General features: G+C 40.2%; 1 protein-coding gene across 12 annotated transcripts in view; it reads right to left on the bottom strand.

The window, feature by feature from the left end:
* LEF1 (lymphoid enhancer binding factor 1) overlaps positions 1–24,000 on the bottom strand; it is a 176,618-nt gene that overhangs the window by 1,277 nt on the left and 151,341 nt on the right. For 4 of the 12 annotated variants that reach the window (XM_056803102.1, XM_007495824.3, XM_003341378.4 and 1 more), the window contains one exon: positions 23,933–23,973. The exons of 7 other annotated variants lie outside the window; for them this stretch is intronic. In XM_056803102.1, coding sequence (XP_056659080.1) covers positions 23,939–23,973 — 35 coding nt within the window. In that variant the 3' untranslated portion in view covers positions 23,933–23,938. Of the gene's footprint in view, positions 1–19,982; positions 22,775–23,932; positions 23,974–24,000 lie in introns of those variants that run through there. One more of the 12 variants, XM_056803100.1, reaches the window with a different exon arrangement.

Raw genomic sequence — 24,000 nt, 5'->3', positions numbered from 1 at the left:
ACATTTTTTAACATCTCTAGTACAAGACTTTCACAAAACCTTTGCATTTTTTTGTCTGTTAGGGTGATTTGGTTATCCCAAAGATGGATTGTGACCTAGCATTGCTTGCTTCCAATTGGAACTCTGGTTTCAGGCAACACAATTAGAATGTTTCAACATTAGAGTTTTCAAAATGTACCTTCTACCACATTCTTAAGTATTTAAGCATATTTTTACTTTTTAATGAGTTAGCCACATCTGTTATACCATTTAGCTAAATGGACTAAACAATAAGCAACCCTAAAACAAACACCTTGGAAAATAAAATGACAACAGTGATTCCTTTCTTCTTCCTTCCTTCCTTCCTTCCTTCCTTCCTTCCTTCCTTCCTTCCTTCCTTCCTTCCTTCCTTCCTTCCTTCTTTCCTCCCCCCCTTAAAAAAACACTCACACACATACCTCTTAGCCTTAGAATCAACACGAAGTATTGGTTCCAAGACAAAAGAGCAGAAAGGTCTAGGCCAGTGATGGTAAAACTTTTAGAGACCAAGTGCCCAAACTACAAACCTCATCCTGTATGTGATCCCCTCACCTTACCCCAGACAGGAGAGGGAGTAAACTCTCCCATTGGGCTGCTGGGCAGAGGGGTGGGTTAGGTCATGTAAGAAATGTCCTTAGGTACATGTGGAAAGGGGGAAGGGAACAGCCTCCTCCAGCATGTGTGCCATAGGTTCACCAGCATGGGTCTAGGTATTGGAGGTTAAGTGACTTGCCCGGAGTCACACAGCCAGGAAGAATCTGAGGCCAGATTTGAACTCAAGACAACCTGTCTCTAGGCCTGGCTCTCTCTGTCCACTGAGCCACCCAGCTGCTCCAGTAATTAATTTCTAATGAAGATTACATTTCTTTCCATAATTAACCACTGAATCAACAATGTGATTTCTCATGTACAGTCTTCCCTCCCTATATTGTGGTTCACTTATAGCAGCTTCACTGAATCGTGTTTTTTTTTTTTTAATCTAATTCTGTATAATAGAGTTGCACTTATCAGGACACACTGATGGAATGAAAGACAACCAATCACAGGGCTGTGTTCTGTGTTCTGTATTATGGGTGCTGATTGGCTCAGTAACTGTAGGTTAATAAGAGTGTGGAAAAGGTTTGTAGGAGAGTGGGAAGAGTTTATAAAGTCTTAAAACATAAATAAATAATAAAACAAATATAACTGCTACTTTGTGGATTTTCACCTATCGCAAGAGTCTCTGAAACATAAGATTAGGTGAGGGATCACCGTAGAATGTGACTCTCAATTCTTTGAATTCAAGTTTTTGCCTTAGGATGTAAAACTCCTAGAAGAGGTAGGAGAAAAAACACTAGAATTAGTCAGAAGAACTGAGTTCCAAACCCAGGTCTACCACTATCTATTTTGGGTGGTTTTGAGTAAGTCACAACCTTGAAGAAAAGAAGAGGGTCTGAGTGTCTTAGAAATCTTGTTCCTAAATGATTCAACTTGTTGGACCACTATACAAGGAAATAACTCAGTTTCCTCACTTGTAAAATGAGATTATACTAGATACAGCTTTCAAAGGTGTCTAAATCTTATGAACCATGTGGTATAACAAACTCAGAACATGCAGTAATAACTATTCTATAATAAAAATTGTTTTAAACCCCTCTACTCTAGACCCTATTTTGCATAACCACTTAACTCTGAAAAACTAGCCTGTGGAAAAGAAGGAAAATGTGGGGAGGTCATGCCGGCACTGTGTGTGTTATCATTTGCTGGAGAAGACAAATCTATTCTCCAACACATTGCTGAAATGCTGAAACATGAAGCATCGCCACATCTGTCCATATGTTCCTCCCTTATATCAAGAGTCTAGGGTCCTTAGTTACTCCCTGTAAGTCTGTCACGGGAGCACAGACCTAGAGCTGAAAGGAATCCCAGAGACCATCTAGTTTCTCCATTTTTAATCCTAATATTCTCAATGGCTAGGAAAAACCAAAACAAACTTTACCTTCTGGACAACCAACACAAGTGCCTAGAGCCATGTAACATACATGACAAGTGTTAACTAGAGCATGTAATGAAGACAGTGCTCATGACAAGAGTGGGGAATCTTGAATACCAGAAAAATCAATAAGATGACAGACCTCAAAAACCACAGTTTGGGTAAGCTAGGGAGAAGAAATGGACTTATTTTCATCGACAGTGTTATGTGTAATAAGACAAGACAAAAGAAATCACATGTTGGGACCTTTGCTGTAGAAAGCACTTTGCTCTGGAGTTCTTCCCCCATGACTTTGGAAATAGGCAGCTGCTCTAGGCTGGCAGGGCAATAGAGAACTGGAGATAGTTGAAGAGGAAAAGGGGGTCTGAAAGTCTTAGAAATCTTGTCTGTTGTTTTTTTCTTTAGGCTCAACACACTGGGACCACTATGTCATTGTTTTGTGGTGTCCAACTCTTCCTGACCACATTGAGGGTTTTTCTTGGCAAAGATATTCAAGTGGTTTACCATTTCTTTCTCCAGCTCATTTTACAGATGAGAGAACTAAGCCAATGAGGGTTAAATGACTTGCCCAGGATCACACAGTGAGTGTGTCTGAGACAAGATTTGAACTTAGAAAGAGGAGTCTTCCTGACTCTCTCTCTACTGTGCCACCTGGGGCATAATTTCTCAACAAAATTAGATGGCTTTAAAAGCAGAGTTGATTTCCATCTGCTTTTTATTTGGGAATATTTGGGAAGGCTAGGAATGAAAGCAGAGAAATAAAAGCAAGCCACTGAACACTAATTTGATTATTTCTGAACTAGAATAGCAGATGGCAAACTTGAACGTTGTCCCAGAGGAAGTTTTTTTGAGGTGCTTATTGATACAGTGATGAAAATTCGACTCTCCTGACATAAAAATGACTATTGGGCCTCTTGATCTTACTTGATGATGATAAAGCTACAGTACTCTGGAGTTGGATAGAAGAGTTTCCTGTCCCACTGATAATGGTAGCTTCCCAAACATTCAGCCTGAAACTAGGGATGTAATAGGCATCTCTGCTTTGTGAAGGTAAGACCAGATGTTTATATACAAAAGGAATGTTTTCAACCAAGCAGGCCTTTTATGGACATGTTCATTGTCCATTTTCTTATAAAATGATACCTTTTCTGACTTAATGGGAGATCTTACACCTCCCCCTCCACTCCCACCCCATCCCACCCAGTTTCCTGTAGTGGTACCCTACCCAGTAGTAAGTGGGGATCAAAGCGATATGAAGGTCTCTACCTTTCCAGGGAGAAAGGAAGAGTCTAAGCAAACAGCATGGAATCGGTGCTGAGTGCACCCTGCAGATTTCTATTTACTTTGGGCCTTTTCATCCCAGATTTTCAAAGGTTTGGTCCAGGTCACTCTTCCTGGGAAGGTTTTCCTCTCAGTCTTACATAAAAACATTCAGTTTCCTGTTGAGGAATAGCCTTGAGGCTCCAAGCCAGTAGCTAAGGGCAGCCTGATACAAACGCTCTGATTCAAAGTGGACTCTCCATTAAAAGGCAGAAATGTCTATTTTCTGGAGGAAATGAAGCGTTCTTCTGTTGAGGCTTCCCCCCACTCCTTTCTCTTACCAGCAAGCGCCCCTTTGAAGCCAGAAGGTTAAGATAACTTCCATGGCCTTGCTCTAGGCTTCCATTCTTAAACAGGTCTTTACTTCTCCCCGACCAGAGTAAAAAGGCACCCACCATACAGACCTTCCATGTCCATTTTACTGGTCTACTTGCCCTGCATAGAGGCTTCCTTTCCCCCTCCCCCTTTCTATCTCATTCTAGTCAAGAACATTCGAATAGATATTGTTAATTAATATCCTCATATATTCTATTAATCCATTAATATGGTGAGGTGAATTATACAGAAAAATAAAGACTCGATGATGGAGTGATTACAAGTCTAGTATCCTGGCATTAACAGAAAGTGATTTCTGGGCCACTTGAACTTACGTGGTGGTGACAGAGCTAGAATTCAAGTGGACTATTAAAGTGCTCCCAAAACCTTCAAAAAAGGCGTCTATTCCCACTTGCCCTGCATGTGCCGCTGTCCAAACACTCCCAGGAGTTTCTCGAGCATCCCAACAGGGCTTCGGAGAGGAATTCTTCTAAACACACTCACTCGGACAAAATCGGTTTCCTTTTCTTACTAATCCTGCTTTGAGCCTGTTGCACACCCCACTGGACAACTGGCCCCTCAGAAGCAACTTAACACCGCTGGGAGAGCTCTCCCGAGGGATCTGGCTGTTCTTTTGTTCTGGGCTGTTTCTTTTCAAGGAAGCCACTGAGGAAGGGCCTCTCAGCGCCAGTCGTGGCGTTCTTTCCCCCTAGGAGCTAAGGGGTAAAACTCTCAGGCTCCCAGTGGGGACTCGCCAACCCCATACCTTGAAGCAGAAGGACTGGGGGCCTTGTGGTGTGCTTTACAGACATAAAACAGGTCAAATCAGGATTCTTTTCAAGAAACCACAGGCATGCGCTAAGGAGACGGAACACTCCCCACATCTAAGACTTCACTGGGGGGCTGCCGCTGAAGCCTTGCCAAGCCAGGCATGCCCTAGCAAAGCCCAATCCATAAGTGAAGTCGGCGCAATCAAAGGCTGCAATTACAGCTCCATGGCTGTGGTTAGGCTTCAAAGAAAGTGCTGCGAGCCACATTTTACATATGTTAAGTCTTGGGCTGGATCCACTCTGAGAGCCACTGCCTATGCCATTCATGCTGGAGAGCTGAGCTGAGTGGGGGCGGGGTAGGGGGTGGGGGTGCCCTCTGGACGGTTGCTGCCGACAGAAAAAGAAAATTTAAATGGTCCACACGAAGCACTCGGGGATCCAACTGGGAACTTTGTAAGCCATCCCAACGAGGCCAGCGTGATCTGCAACCCAGGTCGGCAAAATGGCCAATAACCCCCAAGGGGGCGAGAGAGATAAAAGGAGAGGAGGCAGAAGGAGCGAGCGAGGGAAGGGCTTCTGTGGAGCTGAAAAATGTCTGTGTTAGAACTCTAGGAACTCTTTTCGAAGAGGGAGGACCAACTCGAGGAAGTGATGCCCAGGGAGGGGAACAAGTATCGGGACAGCATTCGAAAGACTTGGATCGATGCAATGGCAGACGATGAATTCAGGGGGCACCATTCACCTCCTGCCAGACAGATAATGGCCTCAAAATACACACGGAGGCATTTTGGCCAAGGCCCATGTGGACATTTGTTTTGTTGGACTCTGTTTGTTAGGCGGGCTTCATTTCTTTTGCAGTTGTTCAATGGAGGGAGGGAGGGAGGGAGGGAGGGAGGGAGGGAGGGAGGGAGGGAGGGAGGGAGAGAGAGAGAGAGAGAGAGAGAGAGAGAGAGAGAGAGAGAGAGAGAGAGAGAGAGAGAGAGAGAGAGAGAGAGAGAGAGAGAGAGAGAGAGAGAGAGAATAAGGGCTTTACGATAAATACATTCTTTAAAAATTAGACCTACTTTGGGGAAATGGGCTGCTTGTACTCTGAGGGTCTCTTAGTTCCTGACTCAAAAGACATGCAAAAGAGAAAGGTGTGTGTGAGAGACAGACAGACAGACAGAGACAGACAGAAACAGATAGTGAGATAGAGAGAGATTGAGGGATTAGGGAGAGAGACAGAGACTAGGAATGGAGAGACAAACACACACAGAGACAGGCAGACAGACAGAAACAGACAGTGAGATAAGAGAAAGACTGGGGGATGGAGGAACAGAGAGACTAGGTGGGCAGAGAGACTGGGGAGAGAGAGACAAATACACACAGAGATCGAGATGAGAGAGGATGCTTGCTTATTTAGTCCAATGATATTAAAAGCAAGGTGCTGGCATGTTTCCTTAGAGTTCCACAGCCTTCTCCTAGGCAGATCCCAGGCAGGAAGGACAAAATAAACAAAGTACATAGGATGGTTTGACGGTGGAGGAGGGGAGGTGGCAAAGGAAGTACACATAGACATGGCCCCCAGTGTCCAGTCTCTGCAGCATTTCGCCTGGTCCAATCTATTTTTTCAAGTTATTTTCTGCAAAGAGGGCAGAAAGAATACTCCCTTGGTTGAAATATGGTGTTAGGAAAGAGAAGGGAAGTGGGCCTCCCCCTTCCCACAATGCCACTTCAGAAACAACAACAACCAAAACACACACACACACACACACACACACACACACACACACACACACACGTCTCAGTTCTGACATGAAAATTGGAGGGGAGGAGAGAAAAGATTAGAGCGGGATTTGTGAGAGGTGAAAAGAGACACAGATTTTAATTGCAGAAATTGCTTTCCAGCACACCACACACCTTGTGCCAATCGCTTGGAATTTCACTGCCCTGGGGAAAACTGACAAAAACACTCCCGAACCTGTGATTTCATTTTGGGGTGTGAACCAGTCCACTGCAAAGTGCCCTGCCTTTGCAGAGATTCCTGTCTTTCAGGGTTTCTTCCAAAGATAAGGCGCACATTTTTCCTCTCGGGTTCAGACTGCTGATCTCTCAGTCTGGGTCACTCTGCTAAACATAAATCCCTTTGTCCCTCCCCTAATGGAGCCCCACGGACCACAGGAAACAATGACTCTTATTAACTCATTGGGAGGGAAGGATATGAAACATAAAGGGTGAAAGGGACAAAAACTTGGATTGGAAACGGAATTCTCCTCGAAGATTAAAGAATATAATAACTTCAGAAATCTAGCGCCTGTGCCTGGGAATGAGGCATTACCAAGGATCTGAGGCAAAAAAGTTAAAATGATAATGTGTCCTTATGGATGGCCATAACCCAGTGGTGTTTATACAGCTGTGTTAGCCTCCACTCCCAGTACCCATGGTCTGGCACACCAACCACAGAGCCCGAATGGGAAGGGAAGATTCCCAGCAAGAGGAAAGTGGGGGTAGGGAGGAGAGGGTGGAGAAGAGGAGGAAGAGGGAGGGAAGGGAGTTCCAAGCCATCATGGTTCTTTGCTTCATCCTAAACTTTTGTCTTTTCTGAGGCTGAGCCAAGAAACTGGCTTCCATCTTTGTTCAAAACCATTTTCATAGCCGTCATCACAGAATGCACAACAAATGAAAACTAAATTGTTTGCACACTAGACTTTCGCAATGTCAGAAAGACACGACTGACCAATCAGGACTGCTTCTCCCTCAGGTTAGCCTGTAGCTATTAATAAAAATCTTCCAGGTGCTCATATTTTGGTCCTGTGGCCTTTGTTATGGGTTTCTCTTTTCTGTTGATGCTCCTTTGTTGTCTCCTTTATGAGTGTACACATAATATTCATGCAGAACAAGCACAACCAACACTCAGTGTATTCATGTCCCTGGAGGGAATCACAAGATCTTCTCAAAGACAAGACAGGCCAAGAAACGACTCTATGAAAGAGACTCCCACTGGCCAGCTTATTCCAAAGTTTCCTTCAAGTAAATCAAAGTGTTCAATGATCACAAATATCAAAATGAATCAAATATATCACATACAGGCTTCTCAAGTCTTTACCCATTTCCCACCTCTCTCTGTTTGCCTCTGTTCAGTCCTCTCCATCTCTTCACGACCCCACTTGGGGCTTTCTTGGAAGAGATACTGGAGTAGTTTGCCATTTTTTCCTTCAGCTTATTAACAGATGAGGAAACTGAGGCAAACAGGGTGAAGTGGCTTGCCCTAGGTCACACAGCTAGTAAGTGTCTAAAGCCAGATTGGAACTCAAGAAGAAGAGTTTTCCTGACTCCAGACCTGACATTCTGTCCATTGTACTACGTAGCTGCCTCCCATTTCTCTTAGCACAATGAATTTTCTAACACCAAAAATAAACTGCTTTAAAAACGGGTTGGGAGGACAAATGTCTATCTTATCCCCCCCCCTTTTTTAAATCGAATGGCCCCATTTTTAATATCTCTGCTTGTCTTTATTTGGCACCTAAGATAATTGAACTGGAAGGGATATTAAAGCTATGAGTCTGACCCTTTCATAGGTTCATAAATATAGAACTTTAAGGCATCTCTGAGGTCATTGAGTCCAACAGTCTCATTTTACAGGGGAGATGGAGGCCCAGAGAAAATGTCTCATCCAAGTCAATAAGGGTGGTAGGTGGCAGAGCTGAGATTTGAACTGGGGTCCTGTATCTTTAAGATCAGTGGGCTTTGCTTTGCACCACTCTGCCCCTGCTTAACAAGTCTTGATTTCAATCCGTGGAATGCAAAAATTATATATGACAGAATTTCTAATAATAGATGGGAAATGAAAACCAGCTCTGATCGATAATTTTAAAACTTTCTCCAAGATGCAATAAATCCTGAAAGCCCCAAATAAGATGATAAGAGCCAGAGAGAGGCCCCCAAGAGAGAAATGGGGCTTTTCAAGCAATCCCAAAGAATATGTGCCCAGGAAATGGAAGCTTAAGTCTAGATTTAAAGCTAAACAGCAGATAAAAATAAGGCAGGCAGCATTCAGCTGAATGTTTCCCATTCTCTCTGTCTCTCTCAGAAGGCACCAAGACGTCTGTTCAGACTTGGGATGAGTTACTTAATAGGGAGAAGAATGCTTTGCTAAGCACAAGTCAATAGGGATCATTTTTCCCTGCCCCAAAGACAGCTCCTTGAGTCTGAACTTCGTGGCTTCTCTTATTCCACTGGGCTCTACCACCAAGAATACCTAGATGCTAATGATCCTCATGAGGGTCTGCTCAGAAATTCTTATGGGAGCATAGCTCTTGAGCTCCAAGAGACCTTAATGGACAACGAGTCCAATCCCTTCATTTTACAGATGAGGAAACTGAGGCAGAGAACTTGAATGACTTGCCTAGGGGTCACAGTTAATGCTTGAGGTAGGATTTGAGTGCAGCTATATTGACTCTAAATCTAGGGTTCTATTGCCTAGGTTAGGCAGCAATTACATGAGTTATGTTCAATCTTTGCATTAGAGAAATGATAAAATCATGATCTACACATTACTATCCAGACACTAGCTATACACTGCCTAAGAAAAGGCTCTGATTTTGAGAACTTGTAGTTACCTGGACAATATCATATATTCAATGCTTAGCCATGCTATTTTGGTTGTACACCCTTTTCTATTCAGCCCCATGTCATGGACTCTGTGATAAGGAATCCTATAAGGTAAGGAGTGTATGACCTGGTGAGGGGATCCATAGCTAGAGATACCTGGGATATATGGATCTGCCACAGGGCACACAATCTACATTATTGAACTGTGGCAGCTTGGCTGGAGGGAGAAGAAGGGAAATAGGGGGCTGTGATTGTGAAAGGACAGAGAAAAATTTGGAGTAAGGAGCCCTCTCTCCATCCTTAGATTTACCCATTTATATCCTCATTACTCATGGTGACCAATGTCCGAAATTTTCTGGGAAGAGCCTTATTTTCAAGAAAAATAAAAATGCGATTTATAATTATTGTTGCTTTTGTTTCTAAGCTGGGTGGAGTTTCCCATATACTATCTTCCTCTTCCTTCTCATGATTTGTATTATAGTGGATAGAGAACCAACTTTAGACTCAAGAAGTCCTAGTTTCAAGTCTTTGACATATCCTGGCTGTATGATGGGCAAGCCAATTAGCCCTCTTGGCACTCCATATAAAACTCTTTTTGACAATAATTTGCAGAGTAGTCATCAAACTGCATTGGGAAAGATTCTCTAAAGAAGAGGAATCACAAGAATAAAACATATCGTTAAGAAGTTTTCTATATCATCTCACACCTATAAGATTGACTAATATGACAGTAAAGGGAAGTGATAACTTTTGGAGGGGTTATGGCAAAACTAGTACACATGCATTGCTGGTGGAGTTGTGAACTGATCCAACCATTCTGAAAGGCAATTTGAACTATGCCCAAAGGGCTATAAAAATTGGGCATACTCTTTAATCCAACAATATCAGGTCTACATTCCAAAGACATAAAAAAAGGGAAAGGAACCTATTTGTACAAAAATATTTAAAACATCTCTTTTGGGGGTGGCAAAGAATTGGAAATTGAGTTGTCCACCAAATAGTGAATGGCTGAACAAACTGTGACTTATGAAGGTGATGGAATACTACTGTGCCATAAAAAAATGATGAGCAGAATGATTTCAGGAAAAAAAAAACTGGAAAGACCTACATGAACTGATGCAGAATAAAATGAGAAGAACCAGGAGAACATTGTACCTAGTAACAGAATTATTCTACAATGATCAACTGTGAAAGACTTAGCAATTCTCAGCAATAAAATGATCCAACACAATTTTGAAGAATTTATGACAAAGAATGCTATTCACCTCCAGAGAAAGAACTGTTGAAGTTGGAATACAAATCAAAGCATTGATATTTCACATTGTTTTATTTGTATTTTTTATATGAGTATTTTCTTAGAACAAGGACCAATATGGAAATGTTTCCCATGATAATATGTGTACAACCCAGAACAAATTACTTGCCATCCCAAGAAAAAGGGAGGGAAAGGAGTGAGGGAAACAACTTGGATCTCATAATTTTGGAAAACGTATGTTGAAAAAATCATTTTTGCATATAATTCAGAAAAGAAAATTATTTAAAAATTAAAATAAAAAGGGGGTTTCTGAAAAAGCATATTCTGTTTTAGACTACATATACTGATTTTTGGTTTGAAAAATAAGGGTGTTATGTTCCAAATGAATCAATGCAGAGACTACAGTGGGGATTACATTTTAAAGGAAAATGATGCATTTCTCTCTAGATTTTTAAGTCTTCTATTATCTAATTGACAATGTAAATGAATGTCATGGAAAACATAATCTATAGGGCTCATTTCAGGAGGGTACTCATAGAGCTTCCATCATTGTGAAAGTATGGCAAAAATCCCAATGGGCTAGAGCTGAAGTCACAGGATCAGCACAGGTTACAGCCTTTTTATTTATTTATTTTTAACTCTTACCCTTCTGTCTTAGTATCAATTTAGACAGAAAAGTGGCAAGGGTGAAGCAATCAGGGTTAATGACTTGCCCAGTGTCACATAGCTAGGAAGTGTCTGAGATCACATTTGAACTCAGGTCTCCTGACTGACCTACCAAGCTGCCTCCAGCTTGACATGACTAACTCAATATTTTCCTGGGACCCAAAGTAGATCATTAACCCCTGAGAGTCTTATTATATATCTTCTTATATATACCCATCTCCAAATTTAAATGCCTTTCCCTTCCTTATCAAATTCTGTATACTTGCTGGTGGCTTTGTTAGGGAGGCTATGACTTGAGCCAAGAATTTTTACTGACCTGAAGATTAGAAGTAAGTGTAGAGACAAGATCAGAAACCTTGATATCATTGATAAAAGGAATACTAATGTGTAGAAACTCAATCTTTCCATGTAGGGCTGTGTTGGCAAACCTATGGCACATGTGCCAGGATGTGCCACAGGGGCTGCTCCCTTTCCCCTCTCCACACATGCCTGAGGACATTTCTTTCATCATCTGCCCCTCTGCACAGTAGCTCAATGGGAGTGCTTCCTCCCTCCCCTGTTTGGTGTAAAGTGGGCAGCTCACATGCAGCATGAGGGTTACAGTTTGGGCACTTGGTCTGTAAAAGGTTTGCCATCACTGATGTAGGGATCTTAATCAGGGATCTGTGAACTTGTTAAAAATTTTAAATAATTACATTTAATTGTGTTTATATTTATAAATATTATGAAAATTCACATATTTAAATATAATTGATTTCCTTTGTAACCTGACATAATTTATTATCAAAAACATCATTTTAAAAAATGTTTAAATAAAAGCATTATTCTGAAGAGTTCATAGATTTCACCAAACTGCCAAAGGGATCAAGAACAGAAACAGAAAAAAAATTAGGAATCTCTGGGTTTTTGTTTGTTTGTTTTTTTAAACCCTTACCTTACATCTTGGAGTCAATACTGTGTATTGGCTCCAAGGCAGAAGAGTGGTAAGGGCTAGGCAATGGGGGTCAAGTGACTTGCCCAGGGTCACACAGCTGGGAAGTGTCTGAGGCCAGATTTGAACCTAGGACCTCCCGTCTCTAGGCCTGGCTCTCAATCCACTGAGCTATCCAGCTGCCCCCAGGAATCTCTGTTTTAAGATATGTCCAGATAGCTGAGGGGTTCAATGATGTGTCCAGTGTTACATAGACATCCTGTGCCCAGAGGTGGGCTTTGAACTCAGATCTTACTATGCTGTTTGTTCATCTTTCTTTGTATCTATCCACAGTGACTCTCAACAGACTGGTTACACTGTACTGATTAAAGACTGGAAAGTGAGTTGTAATTTTGTAATCTTGCTGCTCTTGCCATGTTTTTGGTCTTGGAGTCAATCAGATTTCAGGCTTTGAGAAGTGTTGCAATGAAAGTAATTATTAAATTGTTAAATAAAACCAAATATTTATATGTTAATCCATCTGTGTTGTTTCCCTATAAAACCCTCCTAATTAATAGTGGTATTTCATAAGATAAAAGCATAAATAAATCAAATTAATGGCTGCTTTCTTTCCTATTTCTTCAAAAATATCTCGAGTTGTTTGTAAGTATCATGGTGGCTATGATCAAAAGAGAAGTCACTATAATGCATCATTGTATAAGACTTGCCATTGGTGGCTATGCTTATTGGGTCCTGTGAGACAGAACCAAGAATGGGAGGGAGGTGGGGCAATTAAAGAATCATCTTCCAGCAGGGAGGTGGCACAATGGATAGAGTGCTGAGCCTGGAATCAGAAACACCTGAGTTCAAATATGGCCTCAGACACGACTAGCTGGGTGACCTTAGGCAAGTCACACAACTCTATTTGCCTCAAGTTTCCTCATCTGTAAAACAGGGAGAATAATTGCTCCTACCTCCCAGGTTTTTTGTGATGATCAAATGAGTTAACATAGGTACAGTGCTTTGCAAACCTTAGAGTGAGATATAAGTGGAAGCTAGGATTCTTAATTGCTGCTCAGAGAGGTAAACAAAGTCACATAGGTTGGGTGCAGCAGAGCTGGGATGCTAACCTGAGTTTTCTGATGCCAAATCCAGCATTCTCTCTCCCGAAGCACGGCCCTTGTCTCTAAGAGTGGGGCTAAGTTCATTGAATTGAGGGCCAGGAGCATTCTAAAGACTGATCAGATTCCCATGTCAGGAAAACCCTCAGGGATACAGGGCATCCTGGGTGGAAAAAAGGCTCCTAAAAATGATCGCCTCTATCTTTTGGCCACAAGCAGGGAACTACTTCAGGGCCATAGCCAGGGCATGACACAATTAACATCCTCTGCTCTGTTGGCACACCTCACACAAACCTCTGGGCCACCAAGAAACAAAAGCAACAGTTTTTATATAGTAAAGGGGGGAAGAGAAGGGTGAAAGCCTTGAACATTATTTACTTTAGCAACTCTCCAAGATAAGGCCCAGAGGGCCAAAAATAGAATTTTTTCATCCTTGCTTTTGTTTTTCCTTAATAGCCAGGACGGAATAATGACAGCTTGTTTTTTATCCTTAATCCTGTTTTTAAATATCAGAAAATCAAAGCCATTAAACTAAAATGCTTGGTTATTCTTAATTAGGGAAGTTAAGGTTCTTTTTGGTAAACCTAAAATAACTACCCAGTTTGTAAAGTTATATTTTCTTTAATCAGTGAGGTTGGCTCACTCTTTATAACTTAAAAATTGTTTCTTCTCACCATTTATTCTTAGCCTGCAGAGATAAAGTGACAATGAAGCAAAGATCTTTATTGGAATTTGACTGGTGATACCTAGCAGATGCTGAGATTCTAAATATTTCCAAATAAACATTTGCAAAAACATTGACAAGTTGCTATTGTTTTATCACATCAGAGAATCTTCCTAGTAATAGAAAACTGAGATTGTTTTGCTTTCAAAAAAATCTGTATAAAAATTTTTTTTTGTATCCCCAGCATGTAGCACAATGGTAGCACATAGTAGGTGCTTAAGGAAAGAACCATTTATTAAGCACCTACTATGTGTCAGGTCCTAGGAACTTTACAGATATTCTCTCATTTGATCCTTACAACCCCAAGAGGTATGTACTATTATTATCCCCCATTTTACCATTGAGGAAACTGAGGCAGAGAGAAGTTAAGTGATTGGTCAATTGTCACCCAGCTAGTAGGTGTGCAAGGCTGGATTTGCACTCAGGTCTTCTTGACTCCAGGCCTAATTCTTTATCTACAGAGCCAATATAGTACTTAATAATGACTAGAATATTGAATTCTTTGTCACAAAAGATAGTTTGATGTAAAGGGCTGTGAGAAATGACTATGACATAAAGACAAAAGACACCAATAACATGCATTTAAAATAAAGACAAGTTGAGTGTTGAGGCTGAGCTGATATTGTTTTCATTTAACATGGTACCACCCATTTCCAGATTCACCAGAATGGCATTCCCTCAGCATATTGACATGAGAGAAAATGGTCACCTTAACACCCAGCTACAAGGATAAACCTTCTGTTCTGATTTTCATGGTAAACTGCATCAGAGAGAAAAGCTAATGCCTTCACCTTCTTGAATAAAGATAATAAGAGAATTTTCAAACAGGAAGGGATTTTAGAGTTTATTTATGAATCCAGGGGCTCTTAACTGTTTTTGGGTCCTGAGCCCCTTTGGCTGGCCAGTGGAGCCTAAGGAACCCTTCTTGAAATCATGGTTTCAAATGCACAAAGAAAACACACAGGATGACAAAGGAAACCTGTTCTATTTCATATAATTGTCAAAATAAATACTAAGAAGGTTCACAGATCCCCAGCTGAGAACTACTGTTCCAGTTTGGCCCTTCGTTTTACAGAAAACCCTAGAAGTAAAAGTGATTTAGATCCAAAATAATAATAACATAATGGCAGAAATGGAGGAATTTGTTTCACTTGACTATACATATTTGTTATAAGGGTTGTGTTTTCTTTATTTTTTCAATGGGAAGGAAAAGAAAAAAAGGAAGGCAGATTTTTCTTCCTTGAAAAAAAAAGGGGGGGGGGAATGGCAGTGCTGGGATCCAAATCACCCTTTGGCTCAGTTTTGTCTTTTGTCTTTTTTACTACATCATATTGCCTTTGCATTTCTTGGGACCTATTGCTATTTTGGATAGGTAGAGTCGGGCCATGGATAAGACTCTACCCTGGACTTGGAGTCCTGGAACTCCTGGAATGAGTTCGTGTCTTGCTTCTAACAGTATCTTCACATCCCTGAAAAATCCATTTATTTCTCTGAGTCTCAGTTCTCTCATTTGTAAAATGAAGGAGGTGAACCCAAGGGCCCTTAGAGTCTCTTCTAGCTCCAAAATCTATGATCTTATAAACTCTTCATGATATGAACTTTACTACAGAGAGTATAATGCCAATGGCTTGGTCATCATACAAGGAAAGCACTCTTAAGGTCTCTCAGAAGAGCTCTTCTATCATTTGGTGAGACACAGAAGACACTGGCACAGGACTGTCTGTGCCCACGCCAAAGAGGGCACTGTGCTCCTTGGGCAAAGCAAAATTTTAGTAGCTCAAAAAAATGTGAGATGCACAAAATTGGAGACATCTCCATCTTGAATGCTCATACTGGCTATGTGTGCCCAACCTGTGAGAGAGCTATTGGCTACCACAGAGCTGATATTGGTCTGATCAGCCATTGTTGGACACACTGTATGTTGACTCCCCAACAGAGAGATGTCATTTTTTGATCTCTTTGAAAGGCAACAGCCAACCAGTGAAGCCAAAACACGAGCTCATTGACATGACTTTGGTGCCCCAAGATAGTCAATTTCCTTGTAAATGGTCATCATTCCATTATTACACTCCAGAGTGATGGGAATGTTCTATGGTTGGGGTTACATTCACACAAGAATGAGTACAAATTGTCCCGCCTGTCCTCACAATTCCAAAGTTTTCCGAAGAGTGCACTTGCATGCTGAAGAGCTGGTGAGGAATTTTTTCATCCACTGTAATTCATGCAGACCATCTACTATGATGGTTGGGGTTGCAATATGGATCAGGGAAGGAAGTACTTTAGTTTTACCTTAGTGAAGTCACAGATCCTAATAAGGTATAACTACATATGTAAACAACATAAAAGTCCAACATGTAGGAAGGGTGGTAGGAAGTGAACATATCAATCGACTGATAAGTATTTACTAAGCATCTCTTATGTGCCAAACACTACACCAAGCCATATGTGCAGAGGAGGGGAAAAATCCTTTTCTAGAAATGTTCTTTGATCTTAGAATTATTCGACGATTAAGATTAGCCTTACATACATTGTTTTTAAGATTCTATTTACATGGCGTTTATGACAACATTAGATGTGACTAATATTCTGCAGCTTACCTTATTTTATTTAGTTGTTTTTTTAAACCCTTACTTTCTGACTTAGGAAAAACCCCAAGACAGAAAGGGAAGAGCTGGCCAAAAAAGGGAAAGTTTCTTGCCTAGGACCACACAGCTAGGAAGTGTCTGAGGCCAGATTTAAACCCAGGTCTTTTCTACTCTAAGTCTGGTTCTCTATCCACTGTGCCACCTAGCTTTCCCCATACAACTTATTTTAAAGAAAGAGTATTGGGAAGCAATTTTATGAGTTTTTGCCACTGAAACCAATGCTAATCAATTATATTTAAACTTTTCCAGGTACTGAGTTTCCAGATTTGAGGGTATATCCTAAGCAACTCAAAAAATGTGGTTATTGTTCAGTGAAAAGCAAATAATAAAATCATATGATGTGTTTCTCAACAATTCAAAGCATTATGTAAATGTCCTGAGAGAATTTAACATTATAAGACATTTTATGTATTGAAAATGACCCAACAAACCACATTTCCTCCAGAGAGTTTCAGAGACTACAAATTCATAGACTGAAGGCTGGAAGAAACTTCAGAGGAACTCTAAATCAATCCCTTTGATTTAAAGATTAGAAAATTTAAGACCCAGAGGCCTAGTACCTACATAAAATCACACAGGTAATAAGCATCATACCAAGAATTTTACTGAATTCCTCTGATTCTTAATCTCGTACTCTTTTTACTTGTCAGGTCACTTCTTTACAAATGCATTGATAGCGAGACCAAAGCACGTAGCAAGAGAAAGAATAAAATAATAACTAGATATTCTCAATAATTTTTGATGGGAGCAATCCAACTTTTATGATCTTAAATATTAAGGCATTTTGCTCATTTACAAGTTAATAAACAAAGATACTTTAATGTTGGTTCACATAATCATGAATAACAAGAAACTTTGGGAGATATCTTAGGTTAATAAACTGGAAGATTTGCCAGTAGGGTTGATTAGTTCTTCCTCTACCATCATGGACAAAAAATGCTGCACACTGTACCTCCCTATCTTTTAATTTCCTGACCTACAGAACAAGAGGCAATGGTGCTGAATATACAACAACCAGACATGTAATAAACTTTCTAGATGCCTTCCTCTCCTCCAAAAGGGCAGAGTGTGAATATTAACACTTAAAATAACTGGATGATTCTGATAACGGGAAGTATGAGTCCCTACTTGCTTCATTCTTCACATTATGTGACTGGGGATATAAACATATATAAACATGCACATATATATGTGCATATATATATATATTCTCTAAAAGTGAGATTTTGGAGAGTAGTAACTTCACAGATATTGAGAGTAGGTGAGAATGGATAGGAATAAGGGACCATGATTCACTGGAGTCCAATTGATTGGAATTAACTATTTTTGGGGGGTGGGCTACCATTTTTAGAAGGCATTCCAGGATCTGTGTTTATTCAACAAGATTTCTTTTAATTTACTACATTTGAAGTGCTATATACTAACAGAATCATGGCCCCATTGAACTGCAATGTCTTTAGCCATCAAAGAAATCCCATATGATGAGTGAATCGTGTGAGAAAATGTGTTAATATATTTTAGGAGGATTTTGAAACATTCAAAACAAAAAACCCTGAAGCAAGAAGAAAAGTCACTTGACCTGAATTCTCCATTCTCTAAGCACTAATTAATCTGGGCTTTTCTGTGGTGTGTGTGTGTGTGTGTGAGAGAGAGAGAGAGAGAGAGAGAGAGAGAAAGAGAGAGAGAGAGAGAGAGAGAGAGATGGAAACCCTACTGCTGGTCATAAATACATCTTTAATGATCTGAATTACACCATCTGAAGTCATTCCTTCAAACACAAAATAGTGGTCATATTGCTCTTTATAATTTATGATATTTTTCCATATGCCATTTTTGATTATGTGCATGAAGAAATGAATCTCCTCTTTCATTTGTTTGGAATCATATCTGAAACTCAATGTGCATTTTAGGGCTTTTTGAAAATGGTGTAAAATGATTTTTAAAAAATAAGATGGGCAAAAAAATGTACTTAAAACTCATTTTATATCTTATTACAAGATAAAATATTTGTTATGAAGGTTGTTTTCCAACAGGGAAGCAGAAAAAAATAGACTTTTATATTCATTTTTAAAAATTAAAATTTTAAAGTAGACTAGTATAATGGAGAAAACATTGGCCTCAAAATCTGAAGGCATGGATTTGATTCTTGGCTATCTTTGCTATTTGTGGAACTTAGCAAAAGTCATTTAATTCTTTGGGGCTTCAGTTTCCTCAGATATAAAATGAGGTTAGATTAAATGATCTCCAGGGAAAAGGGAAAGGATATGTTCCAAAATATTTATAGCAGCTTTCTATGTGGTAGCAAAGAACTGGCAATTGAAGGGCTGCCTATCAATGGGGAATGGCTAACCAAACTGTGGTATATGATTGTAATGGAATACTATTGTGCCATAAGAAACTATAAGTAGGTTCATTTTTTAAAACTTGGTAAGAACTTACATGGGATAATGAACAGAGAAATGAGTAGAACTAAGAAAACATGACATAAAGCTACAAATTTAATAATAAGGGGAAATCAGGGGCAGCTGATATGATTCACTTATCACTCCAAAGAAAAATGGTGCCCTCCATTTAGACAAGAGCATCAAAAAGGAGACTAGGCCAGATGCTAAATTTCAAACAATCAATAGAGAAATTTAGCTTATTGGAGGAGCCACTTAGCCTTAACACTAGGTTACCCAACCAACTTCATATTAGAAAGGAACAAGCCAGGATTAGGCAGTAAAACCAACCTTCCAGAAGACTTGGATGATGGATTTTTTTTAAGTATGGAGGAAAGTTGAAGGTCCAAGGCAGAGCATCCTGAGGTTCAGGGAAAGAATCTTTTGGGATCAACTAGGAAAGTGCCTTCTTCATCCTGGTCGGAAGGGATCAAAGCAAAGCACAAGAGAACCAAGCAGACTGGGGGGTGTAGCAAATCCCAGGTCCATAGAAGATGATTGGGGGGGGGGGAGTAGGGGACAGCAGACATACCAGAAGATTTGTCCTTGAAGAGAGTGCAGAAAGAGTTTCAAGATCCCACTGGACACAACAGCAATGCTAACTATAACCTATGTCGGGCTAGAAGCTAGAAGAAGCAAATCTTTTGTTAGTCTCTACAAGAGTCTAGGAAGAAGCAAAGGATCCGAAATGTAGTGGCAAGGCAGGAAGAATAATTTCTGTTTCAGTTAGGGACATGAATCCTATCCCATGTGTTCTATATGCACTTAGTGACATCCTTCTCATTTTGTTCCCAGGGCCTAATGGACTGCTTTGCCCAAGAAGGGAACTGAAAACAAACATTATCCTGCTTTTACACAGTGTGATTTCACAGTCTTGAATGTGTTTTAGGGTGTTCTCATTTCCACCCTGGCTAGGTAATATTTTATGTGATAAATCACATCCTGTACTTGTGGGAGGAGGCAGTAAGGGAATACATTCTCTCTCCAACCTCACTCCAACTAAGGGTCAGGAGTAAGGAGGTGGGTCCTATCTTTTTTCTTTGTTCCTTCCTTCCTTCCTTCCTTCCTTCCTTCCTTCCTTCCTTCCTTCCTTCCTTCCTTCCTTCCTTCCTTCCTTCCTTCCTTCCTTCCTTCCTTCCTTCCTTTCTTTCTTTCTTTCTTTCCTTCCTCCCTCCCTCCCTCCCTCCCTCTCTCTCTCTCTCTCTCTCTCTCTCTCTCTCTCTCTCTCTCTCTCTCTCTCTCTCTCTCTCTTTTAAATGCTTACCTTCTGTCTTGGAATCAATACTCAGTATTGGTTTCAAAGCAGAAGAGTGATAAGGACTAAGCAATCGAGATTAAATGAGTTGCCCAGGGTCACATGATTAGGAAGTGTCTGAGGCCACATCTGAAACCAAGACTTATTTGGGGTTTTCTTGGCAAGATATTGGAGTGGTTTGCCATTTCCTCTCCAATTCATTTTACAGATGAGGAAAGAGGCTAACAGGGTTAAGTGACTTTCCTAAGATCATACAGTTAAAGTCTGAGGACACATTTGAACTCGGGAAGATGAGTTCTCTATCCACTTACCACCTAGTTTCCCACAGAGTTTCTTAATGAGGTCAAAACCCTTGGATTCATAAGGATTCCTTCCTGGCAGAGGTACCAATAGGAAGTTGAAAGGAGGCAGAATTGAAGTATAGCATTTGGTGACTATAGGAAGGTCCAGGACTGGAAGTGTTTGACCAGAAGTACTAGGAATGACTTTAACTGGCTATTTAGCCAAAGAGAGAACAATAGAGTAGCCTGAGAGTGCTACCAACTTTGCTGTGGGGAAATGTAGATAGGAAGGCTATTCTTTTAGAAATTTGTTTCTTCTTCTTTTTTTTTTTTTTTGGGTCTGTCTGATTCTCTCTCTTAGGAGATGGAAAGTTCATGTGGCCTCATGTTTAGGCAAGTCCTATTGGATGTACTGATCTATTAGTACCATGCATGTTGTAGCATTTGATTATTGTCAGGGTTTCTATTTTCATTATATATAAGTCAGTTTGATAGAATGATGTGTTTATTTGAGCTACATATTTCCCTACAGTCTATGTGCTCATGTTCTCGATTTAAAAACCTCTCTTTAGTGCAAAATTATGCAGTGGTAATAAGGAGCTGAGCATTGCAGGTGTGCTATGACCAAGACCTAAAATGATCCAGTGAGTTCGGGCATCCCTGAAGACTTTAGAGCTAGAGAAAGCTGGAGGTGACTCTGCTCTCAATAACCCACAAAATGCAAACTATTAGTTCTGGCCATTATATTTCAAAGAAGATATCATGGAACCATGGAAGGTCCACAGGAGGGCATTAGAAAGGACGGTAAAAGATCCTCTAGCCTCACATATTTACATTTCCTATTCAGTGGAGGAATCCTCTCATGTCCTCCATTCCAGCCCATTCTAAAAAATACTGCTGCCAGAGTAATAATATTCCTCAATTGTTCTGACCACATGACTTCTCTATTCAAACAATTCCATTGGATTTCCTATTGCCTCAAGGACTAAGCAAATGCCTGTTTAGCTTCTAAAACTCTACACAACCTGGCCCAAACCTATCTTTCCGATCTTAATTGCCATTATTGTCTACAATCTGGTCACACCAACTTTCACTTTGCTCTCCCTCAAACCATGAAGCTTCTTCACCCATCATGACAATCTGAACAGTCTTATCCTTACATGAAGAGAACAGGAGTCATTGGGGTTACACACGTCATCATATTTTATTCAGAGATATTAACAACATCTGGACCTTAAGTTTATGTGTTTGGCATGTTAGGCTGTGTCCACTTTGCTCAGTCACATGCTTCTAAAAACCAGGCTGTGTAATCAGATAACATATGATTTAATGGAGCTATGTACCAAGGCTTGCCATTTTTTTTATTATAGTGTTTATGGATGGGCATTCCAAATGATAAGAGTACCCAAAAGCTGACCTCAGGAAGGAAAATATCCATGCTTTTGGTGGGAAGAAGGGGCAATTTTTATTTGTGGAGAAACCCAAAATATCAGAAGTCTGGCTGATCATCCATGAGTTTTGAGTCTCTTCTTACAAAAGTCAAGACCCCTACAGTTCCTATAGCTGCCTTGATTTGAGCGAATAACAAATTCCCTAAAGTGTTTGCTTAATTTGAATTTGTACCATTGAAAGTTATAATTATATAAAATATGGCAATTGATTCTAGTCCAGTGGAAATGTGCACTGCAAATTGGAATAATATGAACACTCTGTAGGGGATTTACCATTCATACTAATCACAGCTTAAGTGAACTTTTGATGGAATTAGAGATACCTGGAAAATTTCAATTGTGACCATTAGAGCTCACATCCTTCCAACCCCTTCCTTTCAAAAGAAGTGGGAATATGCAAAAAATATGAGTGATTAAAGATGAAAATAGTCATTGACATTATTCTGGTCAAGAGTTTACTTTGGTAATAACTGTGTGAATCTCATTAAAAAGTGAATTCCAATGGCAGCAAAGGAAAGTGATAAATGTTGGAGGAGATGCAGCAAAGTAGGGACATTAATGCATTGCTGATGGAGCTGTGAATTGACCCAACCATTCTGGAGGGCAATTTGGAACTATGCCTAAAGGGCGCTAAAAGACTGTCTGCCCTTTGATCCAGCCATAGCACTGCTGAGTTTGTACCCCAAAGAGATCATAAGTAAAAAGATTTGTACAAAAATATTTATAGCCACATTCTTTGTGGGGCAAAATATTGGAAAAAGAGGAGGTTGGGGAATGACTGAACAAATTTTGGTATCTGATGGTGATGGAATATTATTGTGTTCAAAGGACTGAACTGGAGGATTTCTAAGTGAACCGGAAAGACCTCCAAGAACTGATGCAGAGCAAAAGGAGCAGAACCAGGAGAACATTATACACATAAACTGATACACTGTGGCATAATCAAATGTAACAGACTTTTCTACTAGTAGCAATGCAATGATCCAGGATAATCCAGAGGGACTTTTGAGAAAGAATGCTATCCACATCCAGAGAAAGAACTGTGGGAGTAGAAATGCAGAAGAAAAAACATATGATTGATCATGTGGTTTGATGGGGATGTGATTGGGGATTTGATGTTAAAAGATAACTCTATTACAAATATGAATAATATGGAAATAGGTTTTGAACAATGATACATGTATAACCCAGTGGAATTGCTTGTCAGCTTCAGGAGGGGGTTGGGAAGAGAGGTGTGAAAAACCTTGAATCATGTAACCATGGAAAAATATTCTAAATAAATAATTTTTTTCTTAAAAGCTAATTGCAATGGAGAACATTTTATTATCTTCCTTGGGTATGGAGCTCCCACTAAAGTCAACCGACTAGACTTTTTAGGGAAAAAAAAACCCAATGAAACCCAGGAGAATAACTGCTTAGTTTTAAGGGGTTTCCTGGGGCGGGGTCTGAAGATTGAAACAGTGAGACATGGTGTGAATTGACATCCATAAGCAAAGATGAAGCCTAGCTCATGATGATAACAGGATTAGGGTCATTGGAGAACACTCACTAAATGAGCTGGTTGTGTTGTGATCATAGAAGAAGCATTTAAGATAAAAAGGAATTAAGTTAATATATGATATCTCTAAAATATGCAAATGAAACAAGCAACGATTACTAGGAGAGAAAAATTCATCCATTCAAAAATTTATGACTTAGGATGGCAAAAGGGAATATCTATCTTTTCCTTGAGAAACAAATTGATTTTTAAGTGTCAACACTCACTTAACTGAGAAAAGTCTGAAACCTTGCAGGAATAGGGATTCCTTGACTGAATGGTGCTCCATTCCAATCAAGAATTGATTGCCTTCCCCCATGCTGGCTGAAAGGGTTCAGAAAGCAGAAGCCATGTCCCCCTTGGGAAGGCAAGATGCTCGTTAAACAGACAGACTTGAGGCAAGCCCGTCAGTGAGGCATGGTTGGTGGGCTGAGGGGAGGGAGGTGTGGTTGAGGGCAGTTACAAGGGAGAAAGGAGAAAAATGAGAAGAAAGACAAAGAGAATCCATTCTTGAAACGTCCTCAATGCCAAGGACTTGGTTTTGTTTTTGCTTGTTTAAAAAATAATCAACCAGAATGGAATTGGTGTCGGCAAGGACGTTCGTAAGCAAAGGCTTATTTTATAACTCAATTCGGCGGGAAGGCTAGAGAGACATTCTTACCATGCTTCAGATGTAGGCAGCTGTCATTCTTGGACCTGTACCTGGAGAAAATTGTGTCCTTTAACAAA

The sequence above is a fragment of the Monodelphis domestica genome, chromosome 6, assembly GCF_027887165.1.
Source record: "Monodelphis domestica isolate mMonDom1 chromosome 6, mMonDom1.pri, whole genome shotgun sequence".
Classification (NCBI taxonomy): Eukaryota; Metazoa; Chordata; class Mammalia; order Didelphimorphia; family Didelphidae; genus Monodelphis; species Monodelphis domestica.
Note: the sequence above shows the minus strand (reverse complement) of the source record. Positions and strands in the feature narration are given on the sequence as shown.